General features: G+C 33.8%; 1 protein-coding gene across 1 annotated transcript in view; it reads left to right on the forward strand.

Moving 5' to 3' along the window:
- LOC149779598 (PDF receptor-like) overlaps positions 1–13,400 on the forward strand; it is an 89,622-nt gene that overhangs the window by 39,149 nt on the left and 37,073 nt on the right. Inside the window, exon 2 of the mRNA XM_089938655.1 lies at positions 3,089–3,199. Coding sequence (XP_089794781.1) covers positions 3,089–3,199 — 111 coding nt within the window. The remainder of the gene's footprint in view (positions 1–3,088; positions 3,200–13,400) is intronic.

A 13,400-nucleotide genomic window follows, 5' to 3' on the forward strand; every position in this document is an offset into this window, starting at 1 on the left:
TTGACCACAGCGAATACATTAACGCCGATACATTGGTTGAGTTCTTCAACCGTTTTGAGTCTGGTCTCAGAAACCTGTACATGAAAACTCTGTTATCAAACTTGACTTCACCATTGTGCTGTCAATATTTTCGAAGCTGATGCGTGTATATATATATATATATATATATATATATATATATATATATATATATATATATATATATATATATATATAATCACACGCGAGATGAAACTCGGACAAGAATGCACATTGGAAACACAAGTAGTCGTCGTTCTTCACAGTAAACGCGGTGTTGGAATATATATGTTCCATTTGAAGTGCTTATGCGGGAAACCTGAACGTGAACTTCCACGCATCTGGAAAGAATCCACCGTGGACCAGCTGTCGTAATATTAAACTTATCAAGACTTGTTTCCAACAAATTTTGGATTTTGTTATTGATGTCTTCAGTGTATTTACACATTGAAGATCGCACAAGCGCCACTGCGAAAGTACCCTTTGGCTCCCTCGGAGATTTTCCTGGACGAAACTGGCATCAAAAGTCCGCAACTATAGTAATGTTTACTTTAAACCCAAACGTGAATGGTGAAGCTATTTACTGACTTAACATTGACAAGATTCCCGGACACATGTTAGAGAGATGCTTCGCATTATCATTGTCTAGTATGCACGCTAGGGTGATGATTGCCCAGAAATCTTCGAAATCACCAATGCGCGTGTTTAACGAAACTTGGGCTCGTTGATCTACATACGCGGCAACCAAAGCGATGACAGCAGCTGCAATACGGCAACAGGCTTGTTTGTGAACGACCATGCGTGTAATTTCATCTCGCCTGGTCTGTGAAGAAATTTCTATATCCCATTGCGTTGTTGTTGCACGCAACTGCCGCACGGTTGGACTCTGCTCATCTTCGAGTCCTAATAGCTCAGATATGTCAGTAGTTTTTCGTGCTCCCTTTTGTATATTTTCCCTCTTGAGAAAGTTATATCTCATTCAGTTCTTCCGCTAGTCCTAATATACAGTCTGCTTTGTTTGTACCTCTTCGTATCCTTACTCCATGTGAATTTATATGAAAAAGACTTATTTGTAATCAAGGTGATATATTGAGAGCATAACGTGTTTTAGACGTTAAGCCGATTACTGCTTAATCTAAGAGTACATCATAATTTATAATCTATTCTCATTCTATTCCCTCTGCCGTATTAGTGTGAGGTATATGAGAAGTACGTAATTTTGAGGACTTGTATATGTTTGTCGTTAAGTTACCTTTCGTTTGTAATATTTCGTAGCTTGATACCAACCTCAGTTTCAAACCTATAACAGAGTAATATTTTGTAGCTGGAAAATGTCATATGTAAAAAAAAATCATTTAGCTAAAGTGTGTGACAAGTTACGCTTCAATTATTAAACTTTCACGTTAGATTGAATGGTCATTTATTGTAAACTGTACATTTGACTAATATCATTCTCTATATAAGTCTCCTTTTTTCTATCAACCAGGGAGGACGCAACCGTATCCTCGAATCCAGTAATTATTGCTTTTTTTTAGCAATCAGCCATTAGTTTAATACACATTAACAAAACTATATCATAGCTATTTCAAACACGAGATTTTATAAACATTTATGGAGGTGGTCACCTTTTTGTTCTGTAAGAAACTTAAAATTTGATATTTTCCATACTCTACTCTTGACTAATTTTTCATTTGCACTATACATGGACACGTTGTAATCAACTAACACATTTCCTTGTCGACTGCTAATTTACCAGACAGCCCAACCGTTAATTTACCTTATATCCCAGACCACAATCAAATAGCCCAGAACAGAAATAGAAGGTTAATTTACCAATGTTTGTTCCTAATATGACCGGTAGTCGTCCAGGGTAGTCACAAAATAATTTTACCGATGCTTATACCTACCATCTCAGGCAGACCAGAATATCATTTGGACCGTTTTTAACAGTACATCACGGGTATCCCAGGGTAACGATGGGACATTCGTTTAGCAATGCTTGTGCCTAACATTACATGTAGCACAGAGTAGCAACGAGACATTTGTTTAACAATGCTTGCGCCTAATATTATAGTCAGCCAGAAATAGCTATGGGTCATTCCATTAACAATGCTAAGCCAGGTAGCCCAGAATAGCAATAGAACATTCTTTTAGCAATGCTTGGATTTAATATCGCAGGCAGCCCATAATAACAGCGGAACAATCGTTTAACAATGCTTGCGCATAGCATGACTGACAATCCACGGTCTCAGTAAGACACTCGTCTAACTTAGCGTCACATGCAATGAGTAGCTGGGAAGCAATGGGACGTACTTTCAACAATGCTTGGACTTAGCGTCACATGCAATTAGTAGAAATAAGACGTACTTTCAATAATGCTTTTGTTCATAATCACTTGTAACGCAAGGAAGCAATGGAATGTACTTTCAACAATTCCTGGACTTCACGTCACATGTAGTGATTAGTAATGAGACATACTTCCAACATTGCTTTGGCTTAACATCACTTATAGCCAAGAGTAGCAATGCGACATTAATTTGTCAGTGCTTTGGCATAACATTCCAGACAGCCCAAAGTAGAAAAGAAATGGGACGTTTTATTGCAATGTTTCTGCAATGTTTTTGCATTATATATATATATATATATATATATATATATACACATATATATATATATATATATATATATATATATATATATATATATATATATATATATATATATATATATATATATATATATACATACATATATATATATCACAAGTTCACAACTATTTCATCAACATTTTAAGTCACTATTTGTCATCGTGGGCGGATATATACTCATGTGAAAAACAAACTCATGGGCATTTGTATTTACAGTGAAGGATAATACAGTTTTATAAATGAATCACCATTTTCTCTGTCATTTCTTTTAAAACTGCTTCTGCAAAATAATTTAATACGTAACAATTCTCCTGCTTGTTTACTTAGAGGTAACAATTAACATTTTCCCAGTGAAGAGAAAACAATGCAAACGAATGGTCGCTTCAATTATTTGTACTTAACGGTTTCTATATTTTGCACAGATGGAATTTACTGCAATGCAACATGGGATACTATACTTTGCTGGCCAGCTGCACGCGCGGGAACGACTGTGAGGCTCAGCTGTCCGCCATTACCTGGACTTGATACAACGAGTGAGTTTTAGTAATCATGCACTTCATGAAATTATTCTTTTCAATACATTTTACGTCTTAATACCAGACACACATTTAATTTACTTTAATCCATCGTTATGTATTGAAAGCACGCTTTTTGTATTTGTATTTAATGAGAAATCTAAACGAACCAGTATAAAGAATATCCGGTTGCTATGGATATATTAAAAGAGTTAAATGCGCCACTAAATTTCGTTTCAGTTACAATAAGTATAAAGTTCCAAAAATTAAACAGTAACGTAAAATATACAGAAACAATAGTACTAATTGAAACGAATTTTTTAAAATGCGTTGGTAGTATTTTAACCATATTATTGAAAAATATTGGTGAGGAACGAAATTTGGACATATTAGGATCTGATAAAATTGTGTCTAATTTGGCATACATTTCTTTAGCATCGACCAATCAAAATAGCTTCATTCTAAAATTTCAAATTCAATGGAGATTTAATTACCACAGAATTTATCATAAGCAACTATCTATCAAATATTGTTCTGATCTAACTATAAAAAAGTATTCTAATCTAAATAGATCTTTGTTTATAAAGTATATATGATAAGACATGATGATACAAAATTTCCCTGCCTAAAAATCACTGTTCACCCTTGGATAGAATGTTAGTTTGCCCAACTTAGAACACCGTTGGTCTAATCCGTCAACCCACTTGTGATAGCTACACCAATCGGAGCTATCTGGAGAAAATAATTTAAGGCAATGATTCTTCTGTTGCCACAGTCCTATCATCCTCTCTGACACCCGTGACCAAGGAGAAAGGACATAGCAGAGAATAATATGGAACCATCGATGTGGTCACGTTAGCTTAGGTCCTGACGAGTAATCCTTTGGCTTCAATAAGGAAACTTTAAGGGCCGTGCGATTTTCCAAAGTAGTTCGCCCATTCTCACGCCAGATCTGGATTTCATTTTGTCATTGCCATGGAAATTTTAAACGGCTGATAAAACCAACTTTTCAGTTTTTGTGTTTGTGATAGTGATAGACTAGTCTTTATTTAAAGGGCATTCTTGCTCAAGTTTCCGATTTTCTTTCGTTTTACCTAAGATTCAGGTTTTAATACACCCCCACCCCCAAAAGAAACAAACACAAACAGAATACATGATAAATGAATGAATACATAAATAAGTGAAACAAACTCATACGTCACTGTATGTTATATATATATATATATATATATATATATATATATATATATATATATATATATATATATATATATATATATATTGTTTTTGTCGTTAGCAACAGTGGTGTAGCAACTGCTCAAGTAAACCCCCAATCTCCTCAGTGGAATGTAGATTGGCACGGTCTTATTTCGTGTCTTTTGGCATACTTGTAAATATAAAAAAGGAAAGATGAAATAATTAACCGCATATTAAATTTGATAATATCCGTAATTTCGTATTCTTATCATCAGTTCTAATTGAGAATCAAATCAAAACTATTTTTCTTTGAAAAATTTGAACTGGAAAAACCGATCAGCCACATGAAAGGCTACGGCACTGAAATAATCTGAGACGATTTCTTTTCTGCTGACAACTTTAATACGCTGATGCTACAGTTCGTAGGTTAATGCTTTTAGGCAAATCAAGAAAAATAATTACCGATTTTTTAACAGCTCCGAGGCGGACGAAATCTATGGAAATTGTATTCAAACACAAGTATCTAAGTAAATTGAACAAATTCAATGTGACAGTCGAGAGTGTAATTGAAATATTGGCAAATGTTGACAGAAATATTCATTTTGCACATTCAAATGCAAATGAAATCAATCTGAATAGAGTTGAATATGAAAGCGAAAATAGAACCAGTCTACTTACTAATATGCATACCTTATATACTTGATTACAGTTCTACCATGTAATTTGTTAGGACTAATTAGTAGAAACAATTGTAAGCCCTGATCTGCGGGCGCATTAAGTTATTTACTTAGAATTTCAGGATATGGAGATTTCGTTTTCTGCTTTAGAATTTAGTAATATAGAGAAATTCTAAATGTATAAATTGGTTTTGGCAATCAATTTAGAAAGACAATTCAGGGAGTTTCGTTTCGATAGCATTAACATATTTGCAAGTAAAATATTTTGTTTTCTGCATAAATCATGTAATGCTGAATATGCAAATAATTTATAGATGTAAAATTTGTTTCTTATTGTATATAACTTAGAAGCATTTTAGTAAGGAACAAACTCTCTGATAAATGAATCCAAATGAATTAGGTTTGCATCTTCCAGATTTTTTAAAGTCTCTGTCCTTAAGATCCAAGATTTCTTACCAAGAGGTCTGACCAATAAGGATATCCCGTTACAGACGTACCAGTTTTAATGGAGTACCTGGTTGCAACACTACTTACATTTAAATGCACAATACGAGCTGTTTTACCATACGTGTCGTTTCTCACAGATGTATAAGTCATTATTTCAAGGACCCACACAAATATTATTTTACGCAAAATCACGGAAATGACGTCCACGAATATAAACGAATCTATGGAATATGCATAATATACCTGTAAAATTGTAGATGTGCCGTCAGAAGGAACCGTGACTTTCACTAAGTAGATCACTCTATTCCTGTGTGAAATAAAGCATGTATTCCTATCATATTTTCGGATCACGCTGGCGCTTACCAGTGAACCCCAAAACATATGCAAGACACAAATATATCACCACATGCAAGAGGCAGCATTTTCACCACATGCTGGATGCAGCGTTATCACCACATGCAAGAGGCAGCGTTTTCACCACATGCAAGATACGCCGATATCAGTTTAAGTTAAAATTACTTCTCTAATGACTCTTGACACATGAGATATACGATACTGAAAGCTTGACCTTCTTTCGGCCATATTGTAGGCTATTATTAACAATGTTTGCTAATTTAACTTTGTTTGCGAGCACACGTTTGGGAAGCGTACCCTTGCTCTGACGCGAAGAAATGGCGAAGCGGTTTAATGGGGTGGGAGTTTAATTGTGCTCTGACTTAATATGCTTCACCGCAGAATAGTGGTGGTGGAGGTGCTGATAAACTCTACCATCTTAATCGTTCAGATCCATTTATAGTTTCACTAAACATTCCAGATTTGCTTTCATGATTAATACTTATGGATATGTGCATGTGAATGAGTACCTTTTAAATTATATGCACGCTACCAATTGTAAGCTATTACACACGAAGTTTTACGATACAGCTGATGTGTGAAGTCCATGTTAATTTCAGTACAACCACAGATGAGCCCCTAGCGTGTCAAAAGTCATACCAGCAAGCCCAGAGGTTATTGAAGCCATATACATCTCAAAGATTGTGTACGTGCCCTGTATCTGTAATTGATGTCAACCTTACCTCATTAAATTCACTTTCATTTTCATGTACAACCAATTCAAACATTGCCGTTGCCTTAGTTGTTAATAAAAAATATTATTTTCTGCGAGTTGGACTCGAACCGGTGATATATACATCAGCGGTATACCTTTTTAAATAACCCTGCCATCGCACACTTAGAAAATAAATGAAAAATCTCATACTTGAAATTAAGGAGCTGATTTAAACTAAATGTTGGTGCATCCCCCCCCCCCTTCCCAGTTAAGCCAATATAAAAGCTAACTACTTCGAATTAATATTTCATGGCTTATTATATACGTATCCATACAGGTTAGCAAAACTAGTCTTTACATAATAATTATATGTCACTCAAATGTTTGCAAGCACTTTCACCAGCCCAAATAATCATTCGGGTAACTTTTATATTTTGGTTGGCTTTTGCGTAAGGACAATACATGAATAATTTGCTTTTGAGATGTCCGGCACTCCAGATTTCTTGACTTCTTCATTCAAGATATCTTTCCTTTGAGAACCGACACGCGAATAACAAAATTCAATAATCCTTACGCAACGGCTAGTCTTACTAGTACCAAGAAATTAATAGGATGACTTAGCTGATCTGAGCAAATATTGATCGTTAGAAGTACTGCACAAATATCAATGGGTGTTACAACACAGCACAGTCTATACGCCTTTTTAAAGACTGTGTCTGTAATACATTTCCACGCTCATGTCCAAATAGTATAGCCATGGAAATCATTTTTGTACTTGTCATGTTGGCGGATGTTGACGGATGTGTACAGAAGCAGTGTTTTTTTTGTAACGGTTTTGTTGGTTTCTGATATAGGTCAATCGTCTTTTACCCCAGATAAATGTCCTTTTGCACGGATTACAATTCATTGGTTCGCATGTGATTTCAGTATGTCATGGAGTATAGAAGGAGCTTGAGCTAAAATAATACTAAATATCTAAAACACCTATTATTACTCTACTCCAACGTCGGTTTCATAGCTTTCATAGCAGCATTCACCACGTGTTCCAGCGAAATGTATTTCATGCGTATCTTAAATTCTTACAAAATTTGGTCAGCACGTGTTACTTTAATAATGATGAATACGTCATTGATGTATTTAAATCTTTTGCAAGGTAATGTGAAAATTATGCGATTACTTCCATACTAATCAGATTTTGACTAAGAGAGAGAGAGAGAGAGAGAGAGAGAGAGAGAGAGAGAGAGAGAGAGATTGTAAATGTATGTATATATATTCAAATAAATTTTCCAAGACTTAGAATCAAACGAAAAAATGCAATCCATTAAGTCTTCATTATTTTTATCAGTCAGAAACTCAAGAAAATGCTGGACATTTTGTAATAATGCTATGGGCCTTCATTATTTTACATCATGTACAACCGTCATAAACCGTTGGAAGGTATTTACAGTTGTTCAAAACCCTTTAGAAGTAATGCTACGTTTTTGTTCAATACAGGATGATGTCAGTATTCTCTTATGAATTTTGTATTGTTATTGTAATGCAAATATATGTTTTATTAACAAACTTTGTTCTGATTCTCTCTGGTGAAATAAACTATTGTCATATAAGGCTAACTCGTCTGACAAGCATACTTCTGTATGCACACTGTTAAAATTTAAAAATTCAATACTTTTAAACGATTTAACAAATAACATTTAGCAACTGACCGTAGTGAGAAAAATTCGATTATGTCTGTTAGACCAGTTATTACCTTAAATTTGATAAATATTATTTATTCCATTGAACCATATGTCTAGAGCCAGTATAAACCTTTTGCCTTTGGTGAAGTGGATTTTCAGATTAAACTAAATTTATTGTCTTATGATTTGGTGATTCTTTCATGCGGATTTGTTATATTTTTGTAGCTGAAATTAATAACTTTCCTTGATAAGAATTTCTTACTACTAAAAACTTCCGTTGATAATCTTTGATATCAAAATCATTAGACATTGCTTTAACTTTCATGGCACATAAAACATTATTGTGATCAACCTTGATACAAAAGTATATTTCGAAAATTCAGTAAAAAAAAAAGCGATGCAGCAAAAGAAGTTACTATACGAATGAACTATCGCTAAAAATGGCATATTTATAAGAAGACAACAAAATATACAGTACAGAATCGTAAATAGAAAGCAAAGGAACAAATTTGTTTAGGAAGATTGAAGATCTAAATTTTACTTTTTCTTCAAATTCGAAAAAATACTGCAAGAGTGTTCTATTTTTAATCAAAGGAATAAAGTTTAACCTGGTTCATCCTCTACTTCTAGAAGATGACAATGGTTCAGGCTAATTGATTTTATAGGATGTCGAGAAAGTAAACTACCTCAATGTTTATTTACTTCGGTATCTTGCATTTCTGATTAGGATGTTCATTGCACAGTTACGATTTTTGACCATGTACAAATTAGAGAAGAAGAGATTACGATATCAGCATGCCATTATTGTATGACAAGGCGACAGGTCCCGATTTTATCCGTCATAGAATATCTCTTCTTAGCTGCGTGGGAACATTTTTGAAAGAACTATATTTTTACTCATTTCCTCAATTTTGAACAAAAATAAGCTTATCTAGTAAGTTACAGACATGTTTTATATCAACTAATTAACATTCATGATCAAATCACCCAACCGCATAATTCGATACGAAATGATTTTATTTTGCCACATATCAAAGGCATTTGATCGTGTCGTGCACAATGAATTGTTACACAAATTTAAGTGGACTACATTATAGACAAATAGATGGTCAGACTGGTTTATGTCACACAAATGAAGATAGAGCCATAAAAGAAAAAAAGTCAAGGAAATTCGTTCAACTGGATTTATGCTGAAGTGAGGTACGAACCTAGAAACCCAAATTTCATAAACTCTAAGTAAAGAAGGGAATTAAACTGATATAGGTATCCCATCTATAGCAAATGTAAATACAAACCTCGTTAAAAATTCGTTCGTCCAAAATTATTTTTGTTCTTTGCTATAAAAATAATTACCCAGTATATCAAAAAACTCTGAACGGAAAGGGAATAGCACAAAATCCCTTGGTATTTGGAAATCTAAGAGTGCATTTCTAAAGCTGTAACCATTTTTATATGTTGAGAAGGAGCTGCGAGGTGTTGACTAACAAGAGAAATGGCGCCAAACTAGGTTTTTGATTATTTATTATTTAGAAGGCAAAAGTAAGATGCGTCAGTATGAAATACTTTAAAGCAGGCGTTCCTCAAGGATCCGTACTTGGTCCAGTAGGTTTCTTATTTATAATAATGATATTGCAGAGGTTTTGTATAGCATGAAAAGACTATTTGCTGAAGATAGTTCTGTATATTATGTTTCAAAAAATATTGATAATATTGACCGTCCAATGAATTGAGACATAGAAAGATATGTGGACCAATATAATGTCTTGCCTCTTAAAATCCATTAAATATAGAATCCTCATCTACTCACTTTTCATATCCCAAATTAGATTTAGATAATACATCTGCTGCATTTGTTGATCACCATAAATGCATCAGAATAACTCTGAAGGGTCACATTGAAGAACTTATTCAAAAAGCATCACAGGTGGTAGGAACAATGGGTGCGCTCGATTTCAAAATGAACAAAGGTTCAGTAAACAATGTAAAATTCATCACATCATTTGTAGAGTATTTGGATGTAGTATGGGATTGATGTACGCCACCGATTCTAATGGACTTCACAATTTACAACAGTAAGCAGCGAATGTGATTTTTCACCTTTTAAGGAGCGTAGAAAATTATGGTTACCTATATGACACCAGACTTTTTAAACGGAATTATTCCAATAATGTTTATTTGAAGTGAGGGGCTAGGGAAATTCTTTTAAGAAGCATTTTAATTTTGAAGTACCATTATGTTGTTTACAGTCATCAAATAAATATTTCCTTTTGCATTGGATTATTTATGGAACTATCTATTTCATAATATACGAAACAAATATTCCACATCCGTCTTCCAAACTCAGTTGAATAAAAGTTAGCGAGTGCCAAGGAAAATGTATATTATGCATGCTACATACATTGAGGAATAATTTGTTCAGTGTTTGAGGTGGATCTATCTTTCAATCTTGTACAGTTGCTCTGCATCAAATGAAACACAATATCACTGTTTCTTTGAATTAAGAGTATACAAGAATTCTTGACAAAACACCAACTCAGATAACCAGTTCATAAGGACATAGAAAAGCTTTTGTTTTTCACTCTGAATGGCATAATAAATTACCAGTTCAGATATCCAGTTCATATTGGCCTGGACATACGTTTGTTTGACACTCTTAACTACATAATAAAAACCAACTCAAATATCCATTTCAAATTGACTTTGACATACTTTTGTTTGACACTCTGAATGACATAATAAATAACCAACTCAGATATCCAGTTCATACTGGTGTAGACATGCTTTTATTTGACACTCTTAATTACATAATAAAAACCAACTCAAATATCCATTTCAAATTGACTTTGACATGCTTTTGTTTGACACTCTTATTGACATAATAAATAACCAACTCAGATATCCAGTTCATACTGGTGTAGACATGCTTTTATTTGACACTCTTAATTACATAATAAAAATCAACTCAAATATCCATTTCAAATTGACTTTGACATGCTTTAGTTTGACACTCTTATTGACATAATAAATAATAAGCAGATTCAGCTGTTAATAGATAAACTAACCGTTTATTTTTAATTATTGATTTAACAATATTTTACTTGAATAGAGTTTAAGTATGTTAAAACCAAATAAATGTGATTTTTTTTTAAAAAATATCTTTACTCCGCTGACCTTTATTATTCCACAAAAGATTTCATTGGTCTCCTTTGCCCCAACAATAATTCGACTAACAAATATGTATGTATGTAGGTAGGTAGGTAGGTAGGTGTGTACGTACGTACGTAGGTATATAGGTATATATGTATGTGCACCAGAAATGTGAATAAACCCTTCGCGTTCTTTACTGTATTTATCTGCATCATAAAATGTTATGGGTATTACTGGATAGCCCTATTACTTTACAAAAGAATGCATATATGGATTTTTCCTCATCGAGCTACACGTGTTATAAAACAGAAAATATGCTACATGACAATGTTCTGTTTACAAATCGTGTAATGCTCCTACAAAATGATGCACGTCATGCTTGCAAAATTCATTTTACAAATTTCTGGTCATTTAATTCTGATTGCTCTTCTTGACTTAAATCGTATGGTCTCTGTCAAGTCATCTTTGTTTCAAGTAACTATAAAGGTATCAGCTCTACTCCGTACACTACTGACACCTAACATCATTCTTTTCTCATTTAGTTTACTTTAATTTTATTACTAGCAGGTGATGTCCAAATGAAACCATATCGGTCGCACTTCAATACATCACATACGAAAAGTCTAAATTAATTTGTCTCGGCTGTACCTGATGACGCACTTTCAATTGTTCACTTAAAAATTCGATTTCTCCGAAACAAAGTTAAAATTCTTTTTCATTAGATTTTCGATGACTGATAGAATTGCTCTGATGTGGACTCATCTTGAGAGTGATGATATTAAATTAGATGGATACCACAAAAATCCATTCGACATTATAGAACTAATGATGGTTGTGGAGTTACGATTTATGTATCAGGAAATCTAAGATTCAGATATTTATCTGTAGAAAATAATGATCTACTCTGGATTCAAATTTATGTAAAGAATCGATGATATTTACTATCAGTTGTGTACAGCCAATCACAATAGCTGATCACAACATGTCTGCCTACCTCCCCCTGAAAAATAATTCTACGAGCGCCCCGTATCGCTGTCTGTTGCACCAAGATTCTTTCTGAGATTCCTTCAATATTTGAATAGAACAAGCATTCGTTATTTCTGGAAAGCTAATCATTCTTGGCAACGTAAATGAAGACTTGCTAAATTCCAATCTGAGGAACGACTCCTTTACTAAACAATTTAAATAATTTGATAAACGAAAATAACAGAGTGACCACTCACTCAACATCCTTACTAGACCCTATTCTTGTATTACCTAACAAATGAATTCTTAATTCCGGAGGTATTTCTACTGACCTGCCAATATACGACCACGGAGCTACTTGTTTAATAACTAAACTACAAATCAGATTCATGTATTAGAAGAACGGTGTGGCTTTGTTGCATCTGCGGACTTTCATAACCTTATACTTCAGCAACAAACTTTATTAGGAAACAGAACTTTATTTTGTGCTCCGACATCAACGATGCAACAAATCTACTTACGTCCACTTCATCGATTTCTCGACCTTCCCATATGAATATTGGTGAGATAGCGTCCTACGAAGAAATTCTAGAAAAGACAGCAATTGAGAAAGATAGTGACCAAAACATATAACGCTAGAGACTGAGGTTCATGCAATGTTATCTCATATTTCGCTGCCCTTCTTTCATGTTTATGATTGTGGAATTTAGATTAAGCATCCGTCAGGTACATACTTATAGTTTTACACAAATGGACAATTCTGAAGTCTATATAAAATAAAATGCACCATTCAGTGCGTTAGTTTATGTATGATGTCAGTTCTGTCGCAAAGTGATTAAGAGTACACATAAGTGTTGCAGAAGGCCAACAATGTGCTATCACAATTTATTGATTCTTTACAATTTTTAATAGCATTTTTAATAAAGTAGCACCCACTATTCATAACCATGGTTTTAAGATAGACCCAAAGATACTGATAAACGTAAAAATGAATTAGAACTATGATGGCCATTTTTCTATATGATTATGTTCATTGTTTGAACAAAAGAACAAAATTA

Source organism: Sinohyriopsis cumingii, chromosome 17, assembly GCF_028554795.1.
Source record: "Sinohyriopsis cumingii isolate HCF-2022 chromosome 17, ASM2855479v2, whole genome shotgun sequence".
In the NCBI taxonomy this organism is placed as follows: Eukaryota; Metazoa; Mollusca; class Bivalvia; order Unionida; family Unionidae; genus Sinohyriopsis; species Sinohyriopsis cumingii.